The sequence below is a fragment of the Neoarius graeffei genome, chromosome 4, assembly GCF_027579695.1.
Source record: "Neoarius graeffei isolate fNeoGra1 chromosome 4, fNeoGra1.pri, whole genome shotgun sequence".
In the NCBI taxonomy this organism is placed as follows: Eukaryota; Metazoa; Chordata; class Actinopteri; order Siluriformes; family Ariidae; genus Neoarius; species Neoarius graeffei.
Genome location: NC_083572.1, coordinates 102,594,750 through 102,621,706, shown reverse-complemented (window position 1 = coordinate 102,621,706; position 26,957 = coordinate 102,594,750). Strand labels below are relative to the sequence as shown.

Below are 26,957 nucleotides of genomic sequence, written 5' to 3'. Positions count from 1 at the left end.
TTGGAATTGGGGTTGTAATTTGTCTTTCTGTCTTTTGTCTCCCCCTTTTCCCCTCTCTCCCTCCTTCTCCTTTGCATCTCATTTTTTTCTATTCATCACTTTTCACTCACCCATTATGTCTCATTCCATATTTCTTTTTCCATTCTCTTCATCTTTTTTGCTGTTTCTCCATCTCACTCATCCTTATTCAATTATAGTTAGATTTTTTTTTTTGCCGTGACTGTATTGTGTATAATTGTTACAAAGCATAGGGAAGTACATTTTATGAGTTTCTCTTTACCTCTTTTTCTTTTCCTCCCCCCAGAGCCTCAGTTCGTCTCTGCATATGAGGTAGGCCGCTTCACGTACTTCTTCCTGCGGGAAGTGGCAGTGGAGGAGGATTGTGGAAAGGCGATATTCTCTCGGGTGGCGCGGGTGTGTCAGAACGATGTAGGTGGTCGATTTCTGCTTGAAGACACATGGACGACGTTCATGAAGGCCAGGTTGAATTGCTCGCGCTCAGGAGATGTGCCTTTCTACTACCACGAGCTCCACAGCACCTTTTACCTGCCTGAGCAAGACCTCATCTATGGCATCTTCACTACCAACGTGTGAGCTTTCATTCTAATTACTGTTCAGTTCATCTCACTTTTGCCTCATTAAAAGTTTATACCTTTAAAGTCCCTTCTCTTGAATGAATTAAACATCTACATTAAGGGTTTAACACAGTGTCACAATCTGTAGCTATGGCCACCATAATCTCATCTCATTATCTCTAGCCGCTTTATCCTTCTACAGGGTCGCAGGCAAGCTGGAGCCTATCCCAGCTGACTACGGGCGAAAGGCGGGGTACACCCTGGACAAGTCGCCAGGTCATCACAGGGCTGACACATAGACACAGACAACCATTCACACTCACATTCACACCTACGGTCAATTTAGAGTCACCAGTTAACCTAACCTGCATGTCTTTGGACTGTGGGGGAAGCCGGAGCACCCGGAGGAAACCCACGCGGACACGGGGAGAACATGCAAACTCCACACAGAAAGGCCCTCGCCGGCCCCGGAGCTCGAACCCAGGACCTTCTTGCTGTGAGGCGACAGCGCTAACCACTACACCACCGTGCCGCCCGCCACCATAATGTGTTTTAGTTTTAAAACTAGATAGAACTCGACGCCAATGGCGTCGATGGGGATGCCTCCGCCCGGTAGACTACACGCCTTATTAAGTTGTGATTTGGGGATGGACATTTGACCTCACAGTAATCTCGACCTGGTGAAATTACTTGTATCAGCCTTGGAGATAGTGTTCACAAGGTTTTTGGACAGACACTTGACCTCACAGTGACCTTGACCTTAGCGCTTTTGATCTCAAAATCTAATCAGTTTATCTTTGTCCCCAAATGCACAAACGGTGAAAGTGTGGTGAAATTCCTTTCATCTGCCTTGGAGATATTGTGTTCACAAGGTTTTCGGACAGACATTTGACCTCACAGTGACCTTGACCTTAGACCTTTTGATCTCAAAATCTAATCAGTTCATGTTTGTCCCAAAGCCCACAAATGGTGAAAGTTTGGTGAAATTCCTTTCATTAGCCTTTGAGATATCACGTTCACAAGTTTTCAGGACAGACGGACGGATGGACGCACGCACACACGGACGGACGGACGCACAGACAACCTGAAAACATAATGCCTCCTGCACCTTATGGTGGCGGAGGCATAATGAAAAGGATCTCTTTCCAGACGAGCATTTTAGCTCAGTATCAGAAATAATCTCTGTCCATACTAACACGCCTGAAAACGCATCACATGACCATTCACATACACTGGGCATACATGTGTTGGTATAAAGAGCTGATGCCATTTGTTTTTTTCCCAGAAAAGGGTCACATGATTGGAGTGTGATGAATTGGGGAACACTCTCAGAAAATAAATACATTATTGTACCTTTCGGAGATACAATGGCTTGTCACTGGGGCAGTTCCCTCTAAAGTACTTATTTGTACCCTTTATATACTGCTTGGGAGCATACATTTAGCATATGCTCTTATCCAGAGCAACATACAACATACCTAGAGTAGCCTGGAGAGCAGTAACGGGTTAGGTGCCTTGCTCAAGGGCACTTCAGCCATTCCTGCTGGTCCAGAAAATTGAACTGGCGACCTTTTGGTCCCAAAGCTGCTTCTTTAACCATTAGGCCACAGCTTCCCCTACCTTGTTGGCGCTAAAAAGATACACATAGTTACCTTGAGGTCCAAAAATGAGCCATAGGGGGTACATTAGTGTAGATTTTACCTTGGGGGACAGAAATGGACTCATACTATACCCCTATTTCTGACAGTGAGGAATACATTGTGACAGGTAAGCCGTATGTCTGTGAAGGTTCTCAGTCACCCAGGTCATAGTGAACTGTTGGTGCTAAAGAAGGCAACTGGACTTGCTTGAAATTCTTGAAGATGTTTCACCTCTCATCCAAAAGGCTTCTTTAGTTCTCAATGGTTGACAGGTACAGTGGTGCTTGAAAGTTTGTGAACCCTTTAGAATTTTCTATATTTCTGCATAAATATGACCTAAAACATCATCAGATTTTCATACAAGTCCTAAAAATAGATAAAGAGGACCCAGTTAAACAAATGAAACAAAAATATTATACTTGGTAATTTATTTATTGAGGAAAATGATCCAATATTACATATCTGTGAGTGGCAAAAGTAGGTGAATCTCTAGGATTAGCAGTTAATTTGAAGGTGAAATTAGAGTCAGGTGTTTTCAATCAATGGGATGACAATCAGGTGTGAGTGGGCACCCTGTTTTATTTAAAGAACAGGGATCTATCAAAGTCTGATCTTCACAATACATGTTTGTGGAAGTGGATCATGGCATGGACAAAGGAGATTTCCAAGGACCTCAGAAAAAACATAGTTTGTGCTCATCAGGCTGGAAAAGGTTACAAAACCATCTCTAAAGAGTTTGGACTCCACCAATCCACAGTCAGACAGATTGTGTACAAATGGAGGAAATTCAAGACCATTGTTACCCTCCCCAGGAGTGGTCGACCAACAAAGATCACTTCAAGAGCAAGGCGTGTAATAGTCAGTGAGGTCACAAAGGGCCCCAGGGTAACTTCTAAGCAACTGAAGGCCTCTCTCACATTGGCTAATGTTAATGTTCATGAGTCCACCATCAGGAGAATACTGAACAACAATGGTGTGCATGGCAGGATTGCAAGGAGAAAGCCACTGCTCTCCAAAAAGAACATTGCTGCTCGTCTGCAGTTTGCTAAAGTTCACGTGGACAAGCCAGAAGGCTATTGGAAAAATGTTTTGTGGATGGATGAGACCAAAATAGAACTTTTTGGTTTAAATGAGAAGTGTTCTATGTTTGGAGAAAGGAAAACACTGCATTCCAGCATAAGAACCTTATCCCATCTGTGAAACATGATGGTGGTAGTATCATGGTTTGGGCCTGTTTTGCTGCATCTGGGCCAGGACAGCTTGCCATCATTGATGGAACAATGAATTCTGAATTATACCAGCGAATTCTAAAGGAAAATGTCAGGACATCTGTCCATGAACTGAATCTCAAGAGAAGGTGGGTCATGCAGCAAGACAACGACCCTAAGCACACAAGTCGTTCTACCAAAGAATGATTAAAGAAGAATAAAGTTAATGTTTTGGAATGGTCAAGTTAAAGTCCTGACCTTAATCCAATCGAAATGTTGTGGAAGGACCTGAAGCAAGCAGTTCATGTGAGGAAACCCACCAACATCCCAGAGTTGAAGCTGTTCTGTATGGAGGAATGGGCTAAAATTCCTCCAAGCCGGTGTGCAGGACTGATCAACAGTTACCGGAAACATTTAGTTGCAGTTATTGCTGCACAAGGGGGTCACAATAGATACTGAAAGCAAAGGTTCACATACTTTTGCCACTCACAGATATGTAATATTGGATCATTTTCCTCAATAAATAAATGGCCAAGTATAATATTTTTGTCTCATTTGTTTAACTGGGTTCTCTTTATCTACTTTTAGGACTTGTGTGAAAATCTGATGATGTTTTAGGTCATATTTATGCAGAAATATAGAAAATTCTAAAGGGTTTACAAACTTTCAAGCACCACTGTAAGACCTGATCACAAAGCAAATGTGGGTGTCTGCGTCATTGTTTCAAAATGTCTCTGTTTTCACCTGTCTACACTAAAATGCTACCCCAGAGTTTTCAAATTAAAATGGGGCCAGGAGCATTTCTAAAAGTCTCGGTTTTTGATACTTCAAAACTATCGCATAGTGTGGACGCCAGGCGGAAACATAGCAAAAGTGATACGTTTTAAAAATTAAAATGCCTTAGGGTGCACATAGCCTGTATCTGTTTTAATTTGTAAAATCAGTTAAATTTCTATCTGATTTAAACCCTAAAATGGGTGTGGATTTACAAAAAAAAAGGCTTCTGACCGTTCTCAAACATTTCACTGTTTTTCTTTCCAGCTTATTAGCTCATCTGGCCAACAGGTGATGAGCTTATGCCATCATGTGTTGTCCGTCGTTCATCCATCCATTGTTATCCACATTTCATGAAAATTGCTTCTTCTCTCTCAATTCTTCACCAATTTTATTCTTTTTGGCAGGAAGGTATGTCTGCCTAGGGTGCATATAGCTTCTGCCCAAATTTGCATAATTGCAATTAATCATGACGATATGGAGTAATTCAGCCCTAATGAGCAGTTTCCACGTAAATCGCTTCTTCTCACTCAATTTTTCACCGATTTTCATTCTTTCTGATGTGAAGGTAGGGGTACCTAGGGTGCATATAACTTCTACCTAGATCTGCTTAATTACAATTATTAATAAAGTTATGGACTAATTAAGCCTTAATGAGCAGTTCAACAAAAGCCGCTTCTTCTCGGTCAATTCCTTGCTGTTTTGGATTCTTTCTGGCAAATAGGTAGGTATTCCTAGAGTGTATATACAGTTGTGCTCATAAGTTTACATACCCTGGCAGAATCTATGATTCTTTGACCATTTTTCAGAGAATATGAATGATAACGCAAAAACAGCTTTTCTGCTCATGCTTAGTGGTTGGGTGAAACCATTTATTGTCAAACGACTGTTTTCTCTTTTTAAATCATAATGACAACAGAAACTACCCAAATGACCCTGATCAAAAGTTCACATACCCTGGTGATTTTGGCCTGATAACCTGCACAGAAGTTGACACAAATGGGTTTGAATGGCTACTAAAGGTAGCATCCTCACCTGTGATCTGTTTGCTTGTAATCAGTGTGTGTGTGCATAAAAGCTGAGTGAGTTTCTGGGATCCAGACAGACTCTTGCATCTTTCATCCAGCCACTGACGTTTCTGGATTCTGAGTCATGGGGAAAGCAAAAGAATCATCAATGGATCTACGGGAAAAGGTAGTTGAACTGTATAAAACAGGAAAGGGATACAAAAAGATATCCACGGAATTGATAATGCCAGTCAGGAGTGTTCAAACTGTGATTAACAAATGGAAAACCAGGGGCTCTGTTAAAACCAAACCACGGTCAGGTAGACCAACAAAAATTTACACCAAACAGCACAGAGACAAGCCTCAAAACTTCTGGAACAAGGTAATTTGGAGCGATGAGACCAAAATTGAACTTTTTTTTTTGAACTTTTTGGCCACAACCATTAACGTTACTTTTGGAGAGGTGTCAACAAGGCCTATGATGAAAGGAACACCATTCCTACTGTAAAGCACGGAGGTGGATCGCTGATGTTTTGGGGATGTGTGAGCTACAAAGGCACAGGAAACTTGGTCAAAGTTGAAGGAAAGATGAATGCAGCACGTTATCAGCAAATACTGTATGCAAATTTGCACTCATCAGCCCGGGAGCTGCATATGGGATGTACCTGGACGTTCTGACATGACAATGATCCAAAACACAAGGCCAAGTCGACCTCTCATTGGCTACAGCAGAACAAAGTGAAGGTTCTGGAGTGGCCATCTCAGTCTCCTGACCTCAATATCATTGAGCCACTCTGGGGAGATCTCAAGCGCGCAGTTCATGCAAGACAGCCCAGGAATTTACAGGAACTGGAGGCTTTTTGCCAAGAAGAATGGGCAGCTTTACCATCTGAGAAAATAAAGAGCCTCATCCACAACTACCACAACAGACTTCAGGCTGTCATTGATGTTAGAGGGGGCAATACACGGTATTAAGAACTGGGGTATGTAAACTTTTGATCAGGGTCATTTGGACTACGTTCAGACTGCACCCTGAAACGACCCATATCTGATTTTTTTGCCCATATGCGACCTGTATCCGATTTGTTATTGACAATCTGAACGACACAGATCCGATTTTTTCACATGCGACCCAGGCTGCTTGGATATGTGGTCCTAATTCCGATGCATATCCGATATTTTCACATGCGACTGCAGTCTGACCGGACAGGTCGCATTCATGCGACCTACACGTCATCAACAAGAGATTGATGAAGAGATAATCCCGCCTCTTTGGTGGAAAACAACAACATTTGTACAGTTTTCAGAATTTAAATAGACTTTTATAGAATTGATCAAGCTAATGGTGGATTTGGTAGGGACCTGGATGTTGATCTGTTAGCCTGATTAAATGAAACAGTTTCTATAACTGATTTATAACTTAAACCATCCTGTATTACAAGATTATAAGATTGTTCTAGAAATTTCCAGTAATTTGACACCTTCGGTCTCATTAGTCTGCTGCCCACATTAATCAGATTATTGTGCGAGTTCCGCCGCCGCCACAAAAACCACATCGCCAGGTCTCGCCTCATCTCCATAGCAAACTGCACTGGTGTTTATGCACCTTGAGCCAGCGCTGAGAGAAGTTGCAGAATTCAGCTGGCTATAAACAATCTAAATAAATATTTATAAAAATGTAGAAAAAGTTTATTAATATGACGAAATAAATATGTGCAAATTATTAAGCCTGAATTAAGAGTTTGGTAATACAGCGGCCATATCCCAAATGACTGCCGACTGAAGCTCGAGTGCACTATATAGAGTTTAAAAATCCATTACTTCCTAGTAACATGTAGTGCACTTATATAGAAATTAGAGAGACATTTAGGAGTCAACCCTCGTTACCAGGCTACACGTTTTCATTTCAGTTCAGAAACAAAAATGCACATGAGACCTCACACTTTAACACTAACCAGATAATTAAACAAACAAACAAAAAAGAAATCATTAAACTTGAAGAGTGCGCTTTTTTTTTTTGTTTACGTATTACGTAGATGTGCTTATTACGTGTCAATTTGCGCATGCGGGACACTTTTGGGTCGTTTTCTATTCATATTGGAGATCGCATACAAGTCTCATATAATTGGTAATGTGAACGGCCTGACAAAAAAATCGGATTTCACAACAAATCGGATATGGGTCGTTTCAGGTTGCAGTCTGAACGTAGTGTTGGATGTTTTTTGTTGTCATTATGATTTAAAAATAGAAAACACAGTTGTTTATCAATAAATGGCTTCACCCAACCACTAACCATGAGTGGGGAAAAAAGTTTTTGTGTTATCATTCATATTCTCTGAAAAAAGGCCAAGAAAGCAAAAATTCTGCCAGGGTATGTAAACTTATGAGCACAACTGTAGCTTCTATATATAGCTTGTATATAGCTTACACCATTTATTGTGCAAGGTGGCCCACTTTAGATCGTTCCTTTTGGACTAGACGGGGCCCGAGTGAGCTATGCCATCATTGATGGTCTTGTTTGTACTTGCCTGTGGTATTTTCAAGCAAATTTAGTTCTATTTCCCAACATATAAACAAACTAGTAGCCTAATTTAAACCACCATGAACCTGACCAGGCAGTTATGAAGGATGACTGAAGATTCTTCTTTATGTGAAGGTTGCTTGTTCTTGTAAATGAACATGATCTTTTTTGTCCAGTAAGATTCATATCTTGCTTCCCCACACCTACATGAAAATAAAAACCTCCTGCTTGTGTAATTTTTTGTTGCATCCTGCTGGCTCCCATTTAGTGCACCTCCTATTCATATCTCTTTTAGTATCTGTTCAGAACACATTCCTAAGAATGTATTTATATTTAGTTACATCATACAAAAGTGAATAGAGCTTTGGGTTGTGGAGGGATTAGCAGATTTGTGTAACTGGAATTATGTACATCATTCCTTGATCTGCTGAGATGTACAGGGTCACAATGCAGTTTTATTTCCTAGGATTGTCTGATTAAAAGAGCAGTGAGGCAATCAGCTGATGCTGCTTCCTATTTCATCCTGCTGTGGAGATCGAGCGAATACCTGCAATGGATTAACACGAGTGTTCACACGTTCACATTAGAGCCTTATGTGATGTTTAACAGTTTTAGTATAGCATTGTGATCTTGGAGTATAGTTTAGATTTGAAAGCAGATTGAAAGCAGAAAGGGTAGCACTAACAGAGTGACATTTTAGCCTTGGAATTTTGGATTGAAACTGAAATACAAAGGGTCCCCTTGGGATATTCCACACAATGTTAAATTTTGAAACCCAACACATCTGATAAAGATTAGTATAATCAAAACATAGCTGGGTTAGATATAAAACTACATATTTTTGTCAGACAGGAAATGAATAAACTGTTGAACATGTCACTAAACTTCAGAAAGTATGAGGTAAGAAGTGGAAATCAAACTTACTGAAAGAATTGCCAAGTGAGCCGGTGAGCGGTGAGATGGACAAGGATTTGTTCTGTTCTGAGATTTGAGTTTATGGTGAAGCTCCTGTTCAAACTAAGCTCCACTCAGTGGAGTACACCAGGAACCCTTCAGGTTCAAGTATTAGGTTTGGCTCACAGTGTGAAAATGATGGCCAAATGTTAGTCCAGGCTATTAATGGATGGTATGGTGGTTGATACCATTATAGGACAGCAGGCTTGTCGTACTCGAGTCTGACTCATGCCCTAATTTTAAGGACGTGTGACTTGACTTGGACTTGAGCACTGATAACTTGGACTCGGACTTGTGCATAACTGCATTCGGACTGGTAAATTGGAGATGAGGACTCTGATTTTTTCTTTATTTTTTATAACATGCCATAATAATTTGGCATAAGATATTTATATCTACATCAATTTTTATACTAATTTTGTGCAAGGGGCGGCATGGTGGTGTAGTGGTTAGCGCTGTCGCCTCACAGCAAGAAGGTCCGGGTTCAAGCCCCGTGGCCGGCGAGGGCCTTTCTGTGTGGAGTTTGCATGTTCTCCCCGTGTCCGCGTGGGTTTCCTCTGGGTGCTCCGGTTTCCCCCACAGTCCAAAGACATGCAGGTTAGGTTAACTGGTGACTCTAAATTGACCGTAGGTGTGAATGTGAGTGTGAATGGTTGTCTGTGTCTATGTGTCAGCCCTATGATGACCTGGCGACTTGTCCAGGGTGTACCCCGCCTTTCGCCCGTAGTCAGCTGGGATAGGCTCCAGCTTGCCTGCGACCCTGTAGAACAGGATAAAGCGGCTAGAGATAATGAGATGAGATGAGATGAGATGAGATGAGATGAGATGAGATGAATTTTGTGCAAGGGAATGCACATTCACCTGTTCATATGTCATGTTCAGGATCAACCTAATGTTAATGGAGCTGAAATGCCTGGAGAGAACACCCCTAGGATTGTCCGCTTTGCTTATACTGTACAGACTTCTCATGCAGTGGGGAAAAAATGCACTGCTGTGTTCCATATGTAGAAGAACTATCAAGGAGACGACGAGGACAATCTCGAACTTCAGTCATCATTTGGCAAGACTCCACACAGAGAATTAAGTGATACACTATGTTCATTGCTCTGTTGATAGCGAGGCTTGCTTGCTGAGTGATGAACTAGCTAGTGTTAACCCTCTCTCATGTTATTTGCCCTGTTGATAGTGGGCGGGGCTTGCTGAGCAATGAACAAGCTTTTTATCTGTAGCCTATTAACTAAAATGGGGCAGTCGAGCAGTAACGTTAATCCAACACAGTAGCAGAGATGGTTTCACATAAAGGCAGCAACAGCCACCGTCAAATGGTGCAGTTGGACTCTTGTTCTCGGACTCGACTCGAAATTTTTTTTAATGACTTGGACTTGAACATTGGGGACTCGAGACTGGACTACAACACTGTAGGACACGTTTACTTGAGAAACAAAATTACACATAATACACACACAATCCATACCACCCATTACAAGTCCATACTACTTTTAAAGGCCATTCTTCACTGGTGATTATCTTGTAGGAACTAGGGATGTATGATATGGAAAAATATTATATAGCAATTATGTAATGATTAACCTACAGCTTCAGATACATTAAAAACCCAATCCTAATCTCCTGATGTTCATGGTTTGAGGGTAAGCTTGCCTTATTTGAAGTTGCTACTCTTATTTCCTCCCACAGTAACAGCATTGCTGCCTCTGCAGTGTGTGCCTTCAACCTCAGTGCCATCACTCAGGCCTTCAATGGTCCATTCCGCTACCAGGAGAACCCTCGAACGAGCTGGCTCTCCACTCCAAACCCCATCCCCAACTTTCAGGTTATAAACACACCAACACCTGCTATCTTTTATTACTCTTTTATCTACAGTCTTTTGCAGAAGAACACAACTCTCAAATGTTACAGGTTGCTGGTCAAGTCTATTACCATTTCTACGTGTCCTTCAAGCATCACCATGAACAAAGACTAGACAAATCCTAGACTCAGAATTTGAAACAATAGTCCCATTAAAGTTTGCTGCTCCTCACATGTCCTATACCATTCTTCTGTCCTGAAGTCCTATCCTACCATCTCAGAGTGCTGTATCAATGTACCATTCCAGTGTACCATACCATTATCCTTTCTTAGTGTACTGAGCTAATGTATGTTTCAAATGTACCAGTGTTCCACGTCACTGTTCCAGTGTGCCTGATAAATGTCCTGTACAGGTCATCTGTACTGATGTCCCAACTCCTGCTGTAATTTTCCCAATTGATGTCCTATTGTAGTGTATGGAGCACTTGCATGTGACGTCACAGCCGATCCAGATTGTGACGGACGCCATCGTGTCGGTCAAACGCCATATTCCACCTTCTACTTCTAGTTCTACTTCTGCTTTTACTTCTACCTTTTCTTCTGGAAAACCCTACTATATACAATTCTACTACAACGGCTGCGGCTACAAGCTCTCCCTACCTGTGCACGTTTTTTATGTTTTTTGTGTGTGTTTTTGCGTGTTGTTCGTCTGTACCGGACTTCAATATCCACTACAACCGTATGGACTTACTGGACATTGGTTTCCAGCAGAAAATGACGGTTTGTAGCGATTTCCATCGCATGCACAACATTCCGGACGAGAAAAAAAAAAAAACATTCCGGACGAGATGGCGAGACCAGCGGGGTCTCCGTGGATTGTTATTGGAAGCAAAGCGAAGGAGGCGGCGCCGGGAGCCGAAGCAAAAGCGAGGCTACAGGCAGAGCCGGCCTGTTGACTAAGCTCAGAAAACAGCTACTCAAACCTCCACTGCCAAGCCTCTACCTCTCCAACACCAGATCCATGTAAACAAGACGGACGATTTGGAATTACCTTATTCTATTCTATAATCGGCTGGTCAGTGCTATACTCAATACTTAAGTGACTTACCCATCCAATGAGGATTATTTTCTTGTTTACAAGATGCCACATGGGCGGCACGGTGGTGTAGTGGTTAGCGCTGTCGCCTCACAGCAAGAAGGTCCTGGGTTCGAGCCCCGGGGCCGGCGAGGGCCTTTCTGTGCGGAGTTTGCATGTTCTCCCCGTGTCCGCGTGGGTTTCCTCCGGGTGCTCCGGTTTCCCCCACAGTCCAAAGACATGCAGGTTAGGTTAACTGGTGACTCTAAATTGACCGTAGGTGTGAATGTGAGTGTGAATGGTTGTCTGTGTCTATGTGTCAGCCCTGTGATGACCTGGCGACTTGTCCAGGGTGTACCCCGCCTTTCGCCCGTAGTCAGCTGGGATAGGCTCCAGCTTGCCTGCGACCCTGTAGAAGGATAAAGCGGCTAGAGATAATGAGATGAGATGAGAAGATGCCACATCTGAGTCGCTGACAAATCCTGAATTTCTGTAAAGAAAACTGTCCAGAGATTTATAAGCACGCAGTGCTTCACCACTGAACAGCGAGGGAAAGTTGATGAGGTAATCATACACGTCCAGGTATTCCGCTGGCAGTTCAAAATCCGATCGTGAAAACTCCGTCCGGTAAGCCATAAGGGTCACAAATCTGTAGATCGTTTATTTTAGACATATATCTAGTTATCTGTTCATTAGAAAAATGAGCCGTGTAGTCCGTCGGTTGAAATTGATCCATTCTGTACACGAGTGCAGCAGTATTCAGCGGTGTTTTTGACCGACAAGATGGGGGTTGTGTACTTTCTGGTCACGTGACTGCAAGATCTCTATAGTATCTATGTGCCTTCCCAGTGTACCATGCCAGTACAGTTTATATGTTCATATGCTTGTTGTACTATTTCAGATTTACCTTGCCTAGTGGACCATCCCAATCTACCCATCCAATGTATCATACTTGTTTTGCATAACAATGTCCTGTACCAGTGTGCCATATCAGCTTACCAGATTAACGTATGTCCCAGTGTACTGTCTTAAAATACTACACCAATATAGTGGGGGCAGGTAATGTGCCATCTAAGCCTACTATTGTATTAAACTAAAGTCCCATTCCAGTATCCTGTCTTAGTGTTAATTAAAGTGACACAGATTGATGTATTAAAAAGATGAATACTACCCTGTGGAGCTAGAATAACCCCTAGGTACTTGAATCACATGCTGTATTGCCCACTGTCTCATGCCTGTGAATGAGCTGGAAAAACGCCGTGCACTAATGTTTATACTTGGGTACGGAAACGGCCTAAGTTTATCCTCATTATAATATTATAATGAGCGAGGTTGCAACAAACATGGCGGAACCGGTGGCCTCCAACACTGAAGCAAGCGTGCGAGAACCTTCAAGCTCACTAGTGCATTTAGATTTGGAATATTTCAATTTTAACCTGTATAAAAATTGATGTATTGAATAAAGATACCAATTAGCCTTATTTTAATAATGCAGAACTCTCATAAATTACTTTAACAGTATTTAATACTTTATCTTTTATTAAAAAGTTCAAGTTTTCATGATGTTTCTCAAAGTGCAAACTCTTGTCACTCACCTGTCCAGCAGCATCTTGGCAAAGTTGGCATCGGATGCCATATTTGTTTTTGCCTTTTCGGTCCTCCATCAGGAACACTGGCCAGCAATATTTACTCGGCTTGTCTGCTGTGTTTTTCCCTCTTTTCTGGCATGTTTTGCCTCTGACAATGTCCAGATACTTCCTTAAAATCGTCTTTTTTTGTCTTGATTTAGGAGTCTTCATTCGATCTGGGCAATCTACCATGTTTGCTGTGGCTCCATGGTCATGACCTCACATGACTTTTCTGAACTGGCTGCTGAGCGGTTTGTAAAGAGACTAACACGTGGTTAGGATGCCTTGCATTAGGAAATAAAATGTATTGAAACAAGATGATGCATACCAGCTATGGGGATGGATATCGGCTCAAACAATTCAGAAAGGGGAGTGGATTAAAGGATTCCTGAACCAGCACATCGACCTGTGTCACTTTAATTGCAACATCAATATCTCCTCTCCATTGGCCATTTTAATGCATCCTTCCAAGGTTCTTGTTCATTATTATGTCAAATGTCCATGTGTGATAAAAATGCATCATCCCAATGCCTCCTTCCATTGTACCATATGATCAGCCCTAATGTATTATAGTACTGTCCTACTCCAGTGTTTCATTCCAATTTATCAACTCAGTATCCCTCCCCAATGTACCTTCACAATGGCCACGTACAATTCAAGTGTTTTCTTCTATAGTACTAACCCAGGAGACCTGTAATTCCCAACATACCTATCCAATGTGCACCCTTAATGTACTATCCCCAAGTCTCATTACAAGGTCCTTATCTAATGTCTCTTTCCAACATACCTCCCAATGGACCATTCCACTTTTCAGTCCAATGTTGCATTGCCATATTCTGTTTTTCATTCTTTCCTTCTATCTATTTTTTTCTCAGTGTGGGACAGTAGGCGATAACGGGCCCGGTGGGAATCTAACAGAACGAAGTCTGCAGGATGCTCAGAGGCTCTTTTTGATGAATGAAGTTGTGCAGCCTGTATCTGTTGACCCCTTGATCAGCCAGGACAATATACGCTTTTCCAAACTGGTTGTGGACATTGTGCAGGGTCGTGATACGCTATACCATGTCATCTACATCGGAACAGGTTAGACATGGCAAAGTGCTTTTTTTTGCACAGTTGGATCCCAGCAAGCACAGTAGCTCAGTAATCATCTTTATCTGGTATATCCAAGACAGCAGTGTGCATCCTTAGGTGAAATAAGTAATGAGGGTTTTTTTTCCACCAAATTAATAGAAATGGATGAGATTCATAAGAAGTGAAAAACTAATTTTATTAAGATAGCATAGAAAATCAGTATGCTAATTTAATTTCAATCACATAGTTAAGAGACATTCATTATACTGTACCTATAGCCATAGCTTTTTCCATTTTATCAAACAGAACATGGCACGATTATCAAAGCACTCTCCACATCCAGTCAAAATCTACGTGGGTGTTACCTTGAGGAGATGAAGCTTCTTCCATCAAATCAGCAGGAACCAATCCTTAACCTGCAGATCCTGCAGAGCGACAGGTCCCTATTTGTGGGTTTGAGCAGCAGAGTTCTGAAGATCCCACTGGAGAGATGCTCCAGCTATGAAACCCAACAGTGAGTTTCCAAATACGTACATGCACATAGTTGCCATGCTGTCTGTAATAGTGTTATGTCTTGGCATAAAAGAAACAATTTCTCTTTAATTGAACAACATTTCCATCAAATATTACAAACAAGCAATTGAACTATCACTGTTTAGATGAAGACGCATATATATTTAGAAGAAGAAGAAGAAACCTTTATTTGTCACATGCACACTTCAAGCACAGTGAAATTCATCCTCTGCATTTAACCCATCTGAAGCAGTGAACACACGCACACACTGTGTTAAATGCTTACCTCCACCAACTTTGTTGGAGGAGGTTATATTTTTGCCTCTGTTTGTTTTTTTGTCTCTTCCCAATGTAGCTCAAAAATTAGTGAATGGATTTTGATGAAATTTTGAGGAAAGGTGTTCCATGGGCCAAGGAACAATTGAGTAGATTTTGATGCAAATCCAGAAATGTACGGTATGTGGATCCAGGATTTTTTTTGTTTTTGTTTTTCCCAATGTACAATATCTCAAAAAGTTGTAAATATATTTTAATGAAATTTTGAGGAATGGTGAGCCATGGGCCAAGGAACAATTGATTAGATTTTAATGCAAATCTAGGTATATATATGTGCAGATCCAGGATTTTTTTCCTATTCTCAACATAATTCAAAAAGTAGTGAATGGATTTTGATGAAATTTTGAGGAAAGGTGAGCTATGGGCCAAGGAACAATTGATTAGATTTTGATGCAAATCCGGATATGTATGTGGATCTAGAATTTTTTTTTGCCTTTTCTCAATGCATTTCAAAAAGTAGTAAACATATTTTGATGAAATATGAGCCACACTGAAAAAAATTAAACATTGGCTCAAATTAAAAAAATTGAGGTAATCGATCACACCTAATATTGTAGTGTGATACAATATAAATAATTCATTTGATTTGACCTGAAATATTTAACTTCATGTAAACCAATTTCTGATGGTTGAACCAAAGCAATTATTTCAGATTTTCCTAAAATAAAACAATTTTTTAAAAAAGATTTTTTTGGGGCTTTTTTCACCTTTATTTGATAGGACAGTGTAGAGATAGGAAATGAGCTGGAGAGAGACGGGGAGGGATCGGGAAATGACCTCAGGTCGGAATCGAACCCGGGTCCATGGTATGGCGCCTTAGTCGACTGAGCCACAGCATCTCCAAATACATTGGTTTTATTACTTAATGTACACTGAAAAAAGTGAAACAAAGCTGTTGTTCATTTAATGTATTTATTTTCATTCCAGTGAATAAAAAAAAAATAGTTTGCTCCCATATTCAAAAGTTGTTTAAATTAATTTAAAATATTCAGGTTTAACAAAGATTATTTATAAGTAATCTTTGTTAAACCTGAATATTTTAAATTCATTTAAACAACTTTTGAATATGGGAGCAAACTATTTTTTTTTTATTCACTGGAATGAAAACAAATACATTAAATGAACAACAGCTTTGTTTCACTTTTTTCAGTGCATGAGCCAAGGAGCAATTTATTAGATTTCGATGCAAATCTGAATAGGTGGCTTGGCGGAGGTATGAAGAAGAAGAAGCCTTTATTTGTCACATGCACAGTGCACTCAAGCACAGTGAAATTTGTCCTCTGCATTTAACCCATCTGAAGCAGTGAATACACACATACCCAGACCAGTGGGCAGCTATGCTACAGCACCCAGGGAGCAGTTGTGGGTTAGGTGTCTTGCTCAAGGGCACTTCAGCCCAACCTTCAGGCCATGACTGCCCCATGTTAACCTAATCACATGTCTTTGGACTGTGGGGGAAACAGGAGGAAACCCACGCAGACACGAGGAGAACATGCAAACTCCACACAGAAAGGCCCCAGTCAGCCACTGGGCTCGAACCCAGAACCTTCTTGCTGTGAGGTGACAATGCTAACCACTACATCACTTTGCCACCTCGAGTACCCTTCTGGTTTGTTTATATTACCGCATCTCTCTGTATCATACTAACATCCTATTCTAATACCACCAGTATCCAAATCCACTGTAATATGCCATATAAAATACCTTCCCACTTTAACACCCCCATACACCGCCTCAGTGTGTCTATCCAACATACCCCTTCATACTGGTCCATTGTTTTTTCCTTATGGATCAAAATAATGTGGTTTTTAGGTAATGACCACATTTGTCTCCAGTGACAACATTTCCTGTTGTCTGTGGTACTGCTGAGCAATGTGTCGAGAGGACAATATATCTTTTAAAACTTAATATCCTTCCTCAGTAATAGACAGTTCAACAACTTTTCTTGCTGGCTGTAGGCAAACAGTGCTGGCCAATTTATCCTGAGGTGGGAAATGGATATTGTTCAGCGGAGCTTAATTTACATATTACACACTTAACCTACTGCATTACTACCATCATTCCAATCCACTTTATTAAAAACCCAATTCCCACTTCAAGTCAGGTAATGGATTTTTAGGTGAAACTTTATTTAATATTTGCAATTTTCTAGCAGTTTTATATTTACCATAAAAAGCAAAGAGGATGGAAACCGAGAAGTGTCTCTTTACTGACGTGTGAGAACAGGGAGCTTTTCAAACCAGATGCTTTCCAATCTGTTGCTTCAAGATACATTTTATATTGTAAATCAGCTTCTGTGTTTGATGGGACAGAGAGGACATTGGAATTGGATTTGAAACAAACAGTCAAAAAAAAGTTATTATAAGGTTATTTGAAAGTGAGTAATTTCTGAGAAATTCTTGAATTTTCTGGCAGCTACTACTACAAAAAACCCAACCAAACAAAAAAAAAATCCATAAATTTTGTGCTGGCTTTATAAAGACATAGAATTTGTATTGCTGTTCCTCAGAAATCTAAGAACTTTCTCCTTCATCATAGTTTGTCATTTCCTAATCATAGTTATTCCCTATTTCCTAGCACCCCTTTCCCTAATTATAGTACTTAATAACCTTGTTTCTTTTTTCTGGGTTGCAATTCTTGTATTTATTGTTACCTCATTACTAATTTCCTTATCAGTTCTTAGTTTCACACTTCCCTTACTCCTCGTAAGCTATAAATGGTTTGTAGTTTTCTTGTCTTATTCAAGAAAATTCTTTTCCTCAGAGTTCCAAGTGTTGTTTTGTTGTTCCCTTGTTCAAAATTTGCAAATTTTCTTATGCCTTGTTTGCAAATTATAGTTCATGATTCCCTTGTTTTCATAGTTTTCCTGCTCCTTGTTTCCTATTAATGCACTGAAGTTTTTGTTATTTCCTGTTCCCTAGTGACAGTTCCTAGTTCCAGTGTTCTATAGCTATGGCTTTTAGGATCTTGGTTATAATACCTTCCTTCCTAATTTCTCATTTCCTAGTCATAGTTTTTAGTTCCTTTGCATCAAAGTTGTAAGTTGCTGTGTCCCCTAAATTCAAATTTTCAAATTCAAATGTATTCGTCACATACACAATCATACAGAGTACAACATACAGTGAAATGCTTATTGCAATGTTCCATAGGTCTTTAAGATATTTTTATTTTTATTTTTTGGGGGGAGGGGGGGTTTAAATAGAATGTAACATATAGAATTAAAAAAAAGAATAAAAATTCAGAACGAGGGTGGCACGGTGGTGTAGTGGTTAGCACTGTCACCTCACAGCAAGAGGGTCCGGGTTCGAGCCCCGTGGCTGGCAAGGGCCTTTCTGTGTGGAGTTTGCATGTTCTCCCCGTGTCCGCGTGGGTTTCCTCTGGGTGCTCCGGTTTCCTCCAAAGACATGCAGGTTAGGTTAACTGGTGACTCTAAATTGACTGTAGGTGTGAATGGTTGTCTGTGTCTATGTGTCAGCCTGTGATGACCTGGCGACTTGTCCAGGGTGTACCCCGCCTTTCGCCTGTAGTCAGCTGGAATAGGCTCCAGCTTGCCTGCGACCCTGTAGAAGGATAAAGCGGCTAGAGATAATGAGATGAGAAATTCAGAACGTAATGATAGTGTTCTGCAGAATAGACACACACACACACACATATATAATCTGCAATATACACTGTAGAATATACAATATACAGAATGTTGTTCATCCTTCAGTTTCCGAAGATGACCATGTCCACTGGTTAGGTTGAAATCGATTTGCTGTGGACCCGAAAATGGCTGAAGAGAATAATCCAGGTGAGGAACCCTCTTCCACAAGTAGGGCACCAGTGGGTGGGTGGAGCGCGGGGGCTACTGGATGATTTTGCCTTGCAAAGTTGGCGTTTCTCAACAGCCATAGAGGTGTGTTGCTCTTCTGCTGCTTTAGCTCCTTGCCAAATGAGACTGCACCAGGCTGGTCAGTCTGCTGCCAGAGACTCCCAGGACTCGATGTCAATTGAGAAGTCTTTCAGGGAGACTTTCAGATTGTCCTTGAAGCGCTTTCTCTGGCCACTAACAGAGCGCTTGCTGTGGCAGAATTCTCTGTAGAGGAGCTGTTTGGGGATGCGATTGTCTGGCATGCGAGTGACATGGCCTGCCCATCTGTGCTGTGCCTTGCACATGATGGTGGTGATGCTGGTCATGCCTGCTCTACTCAGGACCTCAGTGTCTGGTACTTTGTCCTGCCAATGGATCTTGAGGAGATTGCAGAGACATCTGAGGTGGAACTGGTTCACCTGTTTCTTGTGTCTCCTGTACACAGTCCATGTCTCAGAGTCATAGAAGAGAGTTGTGAGTACCACAGCCTGATAAACTTTGAGCTTGGTGGTCAGGCTTATCCCTCTTCGGTCCCAGACATTTGCTTTCAGTTTTCCAAAGGCACTGCTGGCTTTCGAGACTCAGTTGTTGATCGCTGCATCGATAGTTGCTGAGTGGGAGAGAGTGCTGCCCAGGTACAGTGGTGCTTGAAAGTTTGTGAACCCTTTAGAATTTTCTATATTTCTACATAAATAGGACCTAAAACATCATCAGATTTTCACACAAGTCCTAAAAGTAGATCAAGAGAACCCAGTTAAACAAATGAGACAAAAATATTATACTTGGTTATTTATTTATTGAGGAAAATGATCCAATATTACATATCTGTGAGTGGCAAAAGTATGTGAACCTCGAGGATTAGCAGTTAATTTGAAGGTGAAATTAGAGTCAGGTGTTTTCAATCAGTGGGATGACAGTCAGGTGTGAGTGGGCACCCTGTTTTATTTAAAGAACAGGGATCTATCAAAGTCTGATCTTCACAACACATGTTTGTGGAAGTGTATCATGGCACGAACAAAGGAGATTTCTGAGGACCTCAGAAAAAGTGTTGTTGATGCTCATCGGGCTGAAAAAGGTTACAAAACCATCTCTAAAGAGTTTGGACTCCACCAATCCACAGTCAGGCAGATTGTGTACAAATGGAGGAAATTCAAGACCATTGTTACCCTCCCCAAGAGTGGTCGACCACCAAAGATCACTTCAAGAGCAAGGCGTGTAATAGTCAGAAAGGTCACAAAGGACCCCAGGGTAACTTCTAAGCAACTGAAGGCCTCGATCACATTGGTTAATGTTAATGTTTATGAGTCCACCATCAGGAGAACACTGAACAACAATGGTTTGCATGGCAGGGTTGCAAGGAGAAAGCCACTGCTCTCCAAAAAGAACATTGCTGCATGTCTGCAGTTTGCTAAAGATCACATGGACAATCCAGAAGGCTATTGGAAAAATGTTTTATGGACGGATGAACCAAAATAGAACTTTTTGGTTTAAATGAGAAGCGTTATGGTTGGAGAAAGGAAAACACTGCATTCCAGCATAAGAACCTTATCCCATCTGTGAAACATGGTGGTGGTAGTATCGTGGTTTGGGCCTGTTTTGCTTCATCTGGGCCAGGACAGCTTGCCATCATTGATGGAGCAATGAATTCTGAATTATACCAATGAATTCTGAAGGAAAATGTCAGGACATCTGTCCATGAACTGAATCTCAAGAGAAGGTGGGTCATGCAGCAAGACAACGACCCTCAGCACACAAGTCGTTCTACCAAAGAATGGTTAAAGAAGAATAAAGTTAATGTTCTGGAATGGCCAAGTCAAAGTCCTGACCTTAATCCAATTGAAATGTTGTGGAAGGACCTGAAGCGAGCAGTTCATGTGAGGAAACCCACCAACATCCCCAGAGTTGAAGCTGTTCTGTATGGAGGAATGGGCTAAAATTCCTCCAAGCCGGTGTGCAGGACTGATCAACAGTTACCGGAAACATTTAGTTGCAGTTATTGCTGCACAAGGGGGTCACACCAGATACTGAAAGCAAAAGGTTCACATACTTTTGCCACTCACAGATATGTAATATTGGATCATTTTCCTCAATAAATAAATGACCAAGTATAATATTTTTGTCTCATTTGTTTAACTGGGTTCCCTTTATCTACTTTTAGGACTTGTGTGAAAATCTGATGATGTTTTAGGTCATATTTATGCAGAAATATAGAAAATTCTAAAGGGTTCACAAACTTTCAAGCACCACTGTATGTGAAACTGTCGACCGCCTGGAGTTTCTGACCCTTCACTGCAATGTTGGATTCCCAGTAGGGTTTGCCTGGGGCCAGTTGGAGCATCACTTCAGTCTTTTGGATGCTGATAGTGAGGCCAAAGTTGTCACAGGCTGATGCAAAGCTGTCCACCTGAGACTGCATCTCTTGCTCAAGGCAGGCATTGAGAGCACAGTTGTCTGCAAAGAGAAAGTCTCTGATAGTGGTCTTGGACACCTTGGTGACAGCCTTGAGTCTCCTGAAGTTGAAGAGCTTTCCATCATACCAGAATCTGATGGGTATATTGGCATCAGAGTCTGTGAAGTCATCTGTGAGCATGGCAAAGAACATCATGCTGAACAGTGTAGATGCAAGGACACAGCCCTGCTTGACCCCATTGGTCACCGGGAAGGCCTCAGAGGGATCGCCGTCATCCAGGATGCCGGCCATCATGGAACTGACGCATGATGGAGATTAAGGCATCCAGGCAGCCAAACTTGGACATGATTTTCCACAGTCCCTCCTGGCTGACGGTGTCAAAGGCCTTGGCCAGGTACACGAAGGTGGTGTATAGGTCCTGATGCTGTTCCATGCACTTCTTCTGAAGCTGGTGAGCAGCAAAGATCATGTGCAAATCCCTTGACCTGTGCGGAAGCCACACTGGCTCTTGGGAAGGAGGCCTTGCTCAAGGTGCTGCAGCAAGTGGTTGAGCTGGACACAGGCCAGAATCTTGCTGGCAGTTGACAGGAGCGAGATTCCCTGATGGTTGTTGCATGATTGCCAATTTCTCTTCCGCTTGTAGATGTGAACAATTGTGGCATCCCTGAACTCTTGTGGTAGCTGTCCCTTGCTCCACATGGACTGGAAGAAGTCAGTCAGCTGACCAAGCAGTGCTGGGCCTCCCATCTTGTAGATCTTGGCTGGGATGGCATCTGGGCTGGGGATTTTCCGGTAGACATCTGATTTATGGCCTTCTGGACCTCGTCGTATGTGGGAGGGACATCAAGGTTGGGATTGGCCTCCACTTGAGGAAGGTGGGCAATGGTGTTGTCATTTATTGCTGATGGTCAGTTGAGCACACCGTTGAAGTGCTTTGCCCATCTCTCCAGAATCAGCTTCTTGTCAGTGATCATGGTAGACCCGTCTGTGCTGAGAAGTGGGGATGATCTGGGGGATGGTGGTCCGTAGATGGCTCTGAGTGGATTGTAGAACCTCTTTGTGTCATGCCTGTCAGCGTAACCTTGGCACTGAGCCAGGAGTCTTGCATGACATGGAGCTTGGCCTGGACTTTGTTGCACACATTGGTGAAGGCAGCCTTCTTTGCAGCACAGGACGGGTCAATCTGGTGGGCTCTGAACAGGTGGCGCTTCTTTTTCAGCAATGCTTGAATTTTGGCATCATTCTCATCAAACCAGTCCTGGTGGTTTCTGGTGGCTGGACCGAGGATCTCAAAGGTGGTGGAGTGTACTGTGTCTCTGAAGGATGCCCACTGTTTGTTGATGCTGGCTTCATTGCTAGGGTTGTCGGAGAGCTTGCTGTCCAGGGCATGCTGGAGCTCCTCAACTGTCTGGGTGGACTTGAGCTTGCTGACATTGAGTCTCTTCATGACCTTCTGGGCCTGGGGTCTCCTCTTGGGCCATTTTGGAGACAATGAGACGGTGGTTGGTCCAGCAGTCTGCACAACACATGGCCTTGGTCACTCTCACCTCATGCCTGTCCTGACAATGATGTAGTCAATAAGATGCCAGTGCCGAGAGCGAGGGTGTATCCACGATGTCTTGTTGCAGGTTGGTAGGCAGAACATGGTATTGATGATGGTCAGATCATATGAGGCGCAGGTCCTAAGCAGGAGGAGTCCATTGCTGTTGTACTTGCCCACTCCATGCTTCCCAATGACCCTGTCCCAGGCTTGGTGGTCGGTGCCAACATAATTGTTGAAGTCTCTGAGAATAATGAGCTTCTTGGACTGTGCAACAGAAGCAATGAGTGCGTCCAATTCCTCATAGAACTTGTCCTTGGCCTCATCAGGGTTGGACATGGGAGCATAGGCACTGATTAGCATGGCACTCTTCTTATTCCCCAGTGGAAGCTTCATGGTCATCAGCCAGTCATTGAGGCCCTTAGGGATGCTGGCGAGCTTGGGCATGTGGTGGGTCTTGATGGCAAAGCCCACACTGGCCTCACGATGGTCTTCACTGCTGCAGCCACTCCAGAAGAAGGTGTAGCCGCCTCTGATCTCCATCAGCTGGTCTTTGTCCCCGAAGCAAGTCTCACCAAGAACTGCAATATCAATGTTGTAGCGGGCAAGCTCTCTAGCCACAAGTGCCGTTCTCTTGGGTCTATCAGCTGTGGTGTTGTCTAGCAGAGTGTGAACATTCCAAGATGCAAGGGTGAGCATAGTTTTCCTTATGTTTCTTGACTTTTGGCCACAGTGATGGGATCCCTGCCAGCCGTGGCTAGCTGCTCAGGGTGAGGTGAAGCAGGCTATTTTTAGGGCACCTTTTCTAGCCCCAGCCTCAGGCTTTGGAGGCGAGCAGAAAGATCCTAAAGAGGACTGCTTGGTCACTCAGGGGGCTGCTGGACTCCACTGCTGCATTGGTCCAATGGGGAATGACCCAATGGCCTGAGCTGCCTGTGTGCAGATTCATGACTGCAGCTTGGGTGGATCCTCACCTGCTGGTTCGCCGTTTCCCCATCGCCACAGGACTTTGGAAGTGCAGGTTAGTCCAGGAACATGACTTGTGTGGAACTTGGATTATAGTGAGGGAGGGCTGTGCAGGACACCAGCCTCACTCTGTCGTCCCTGACTTCCTGGTCCAGTGGCGAGGCGTGGTGGAGATGACTGGGGAAAGTCCGGGATGCAGCGGGATGATCAGGATGATCTATGTGTCTCACCATGCACTGAGAAGTGTGTCCTGCGGCTGCATTGTTGGATGTCACCTTCTTGTCCATTGAACTGTGACTGATGAGGGTTGGGTTTTTTCTGCACAATGCACTGAGGATCCAGTCTTTACATCCTTGGTGTGATAAGCCCTGGGAATCACCAAGAGTCTATGACTCGATGGCCACCCTCACCTGGTTAAGCTGGCCTGCCGAAGCCATTGCCCAGGAGGTGGCACACTGCTGCATGCAAGCAGTTCTAGGAGCCACAGGTGAGAGCTGAGTGCCAAGCTGGAACCAGTAGTGAACGAGCTGCCCCGACAGGGACACGGCAAGCCCCACCCCCTACTATAGGTGCTATCCTGTCTATCTGGCACCCCATACCCCCCAATATACAGAATATGTATAAATATGTTGCACACAAGAAATATATTGCACTGTAACAAATATATTGAAATGTATATTTCATTGTAATTAGGTTGCACAAAGCGGTATGATTGCTATAGAAATGTACTATATATATATATATATATATATATATATATATATATATAGTACGGTGGTGTAGTGGTTAGCGCTGTCGCCTCACAGCAAGAAGGTCCTGGGTTCGAGCCCCGGGGCCGGCGAGGGCCTTTCTGTGTGGAGTTTGCATGTTCTCCCCGTGTCCGCGTGGGTTTCCTCCGGGCGCTCCGGTTTCCCCCACAGTCCAAAGACATGCAGGTTAGGTTGACTGGTGACTCTAAATTGACCGTAGGTGTGAATGGTTGTCTGTGTCTATGTGTCAGCCCTGTGATGACCTGGCGACTTGTCCAGGGTGTACCCCGCCTTTCGCCCGTAGTCAGCTGGGATAGGCTTCAGCTTGCCTGCGACCCTGTAGAAGGATAAAGCAGCTAGAGATAATGAGATGAGATGAAATATATATATATATATATATAGTACTTTAATTAGATGACTTTACCTGAAGAGGATGTAAGAGATGGGGGGATGAGGGTGAACTGGTGACGATACCAAGTAGTTGTCTGTTGTTGTCCTTTATTGTTTGTTATCGTTACAGTTATTGTCCTGATTAAGAGCCTGAATGACCCGAGGGAAGAAGCTCCTGCTCATTCTCTCCATGTTGGCCTTAAGGGAGTGAAAGCGCTTCCCTGACGTCAACAGAGAGAAGAGTTCATAGTTGGGATGGCTGAGGTCTTTCATTATCTTCCTGGCTTTGGTCCAGTTCCCCAATTTCCTAGTTTATTTCTTGGTTTTCCTGTCACTTATCCTCTAGTTCTCTTGTTTCCTATGCCTTACTTTGGTATGTGGTATGTAGATCATGCAAAGAGGGACCAGCATTTATTTAAAACAAAATGTATTAATTTCTAAATATTCATATTCATTGCTAAATATGTAGCAATGGTAATTAAGTTCTTCATGTTCCCCCCCATCACCCATCCCTAGCTGAGCATCATCATGTTACATACCTCTGTGCATGTTGCTCTGTGCTTTTATTAAGCCTCTGGTGCTCAGAGGGTCTGTTTTATTGAATGGAGCTTAATTAGAAGCTCATTAGTCCTATCAGGTGTTTTTGACAGATTTAGAGTAAATACCTAAATACCACTGCTCTTGGCAGGAAAGTACAAAAAGCCATTTATTTTCTTGTTTTTCTATTTATTTATTTTCCTGCAGTCAAGGTGACATGTGTCACCAAGGGTTTTCCAGGAGATCCATCAGCTCATGACAGGAGGGTAATGTGTGCGTGCGTGCGTGTGTGTGTTTGTTTGGTGTTTCTGAGTAATTGCTTGAAAGTTCTTTTGTATGAGATGCAGGGCTTCTGAACATGTCTTGAATGTTGACCCAGTGACACATACACACACTGAAACAAACACACACTTATGTATTGACATGATCAAAAATACACACTGTTTGTGTTAAAAATATATTTTTTCAGTCTATGCTCTGGGATATGCTGTTTAACCAAAAATTATTGGCCTTTATGTGGCATCCTGGGTGTATTATTTACATTACTAATTTTATGCAGGCTACAGATAGTCACATGTTGTTTATAGATGGTCATATGTAGACTCTAGATGATAACATGCAGGTTATATATGGTTATATGTAGCCTATAGATTGTCACAAGTAGACTACAGATGGTAACATGCAGACTATAGATGGCTACATGTAGGCTATACCATATACTGTATGGTAACATATAGGTTATATACAGTGTCTTGCAAAAGTATTTATCCCCCTTTGTGTTTGTCATGTTTTACTATTCGTTTATTTACTATTCGTTTATTAACTCCAATTCCAGCCATGATGGCTGAATTACAGGGTTTTGTGCAATTAATCATAACAATAAACAATTAAGCATAACAATAATCTAAATACTTGACAGTTACAAAATTCTTCAGCCGTTCAGTATTGCATACAGACTGTATAGCAGTCCTAGCCGATCTTAGATTATACCTTATATCATGTTCTACAATTCTGCTTTGTATCAGAGGAAAAAGGGGATTCCCGGGTTGTATCTTTTTCATAAAATGTTTGCAAGATTCAGCGCGACGGTCCGCAAGTGTAGGTAGACCGGTTTGTGATAAAGCATCGCTATAATGTACACCCGGTAGAATTATTGCCAACGCACATTTTAGACATCTTCTAGTGCCTTGGAGAGAAAATTAGGAAGAGCGGAATAAACGACGGATGCATATTCTAATATAGATCTTATGAGAGAGCAATATATGGTAACAATATCAGTTACCTGAAAGCCAGAACGTTTTAGATTCCTTATTACATAAATAAGGAATATTTATAAGGCATTTCCCATGATGGCGAAAAAGATACATTTTAGTCTCATTTGACCAGAGAATCTTCTTCCAT

The 26,957-nt window shown here is 42.3% G+C and overlaps 1 protein-coding gene across 4 annotated transcripts in view; it reads left to right on the top strand.

The window, feature by feature from the left end:
* The window catches only part of LOC132884526 (semaphorin-5B-like), a 235,556-nt gene that overhangs the window by 142,784 nt on the left and 65,815 nt on the right, over positions 1 to 26,957 (top strand). For all 4 annotated transcript variants that reach the window (XM_060918381.1, XM_060918380.1, XM_060918382.1 and 1 more), the window contains 4 exons: positions 305 to 590; positions 10,375 to 10,510; positions 14,064 to 14,271; positions 14,569 to 14,776. In XM_060918381.1, the coding sequence (XP_060774364.1) occupies positions 305 to 590; positions 10,375 to 10,510; positions 14,064 to 14,271; positions 14,569 to 14,776 (838 nt within the window). The remainder of the gene's footprint in view (positions 1 to 304; positions 591 to 10,374; positions 10,511 to 14,063; positions 14,272 to 14,568; positions 14,777 to 26,957) is intronic.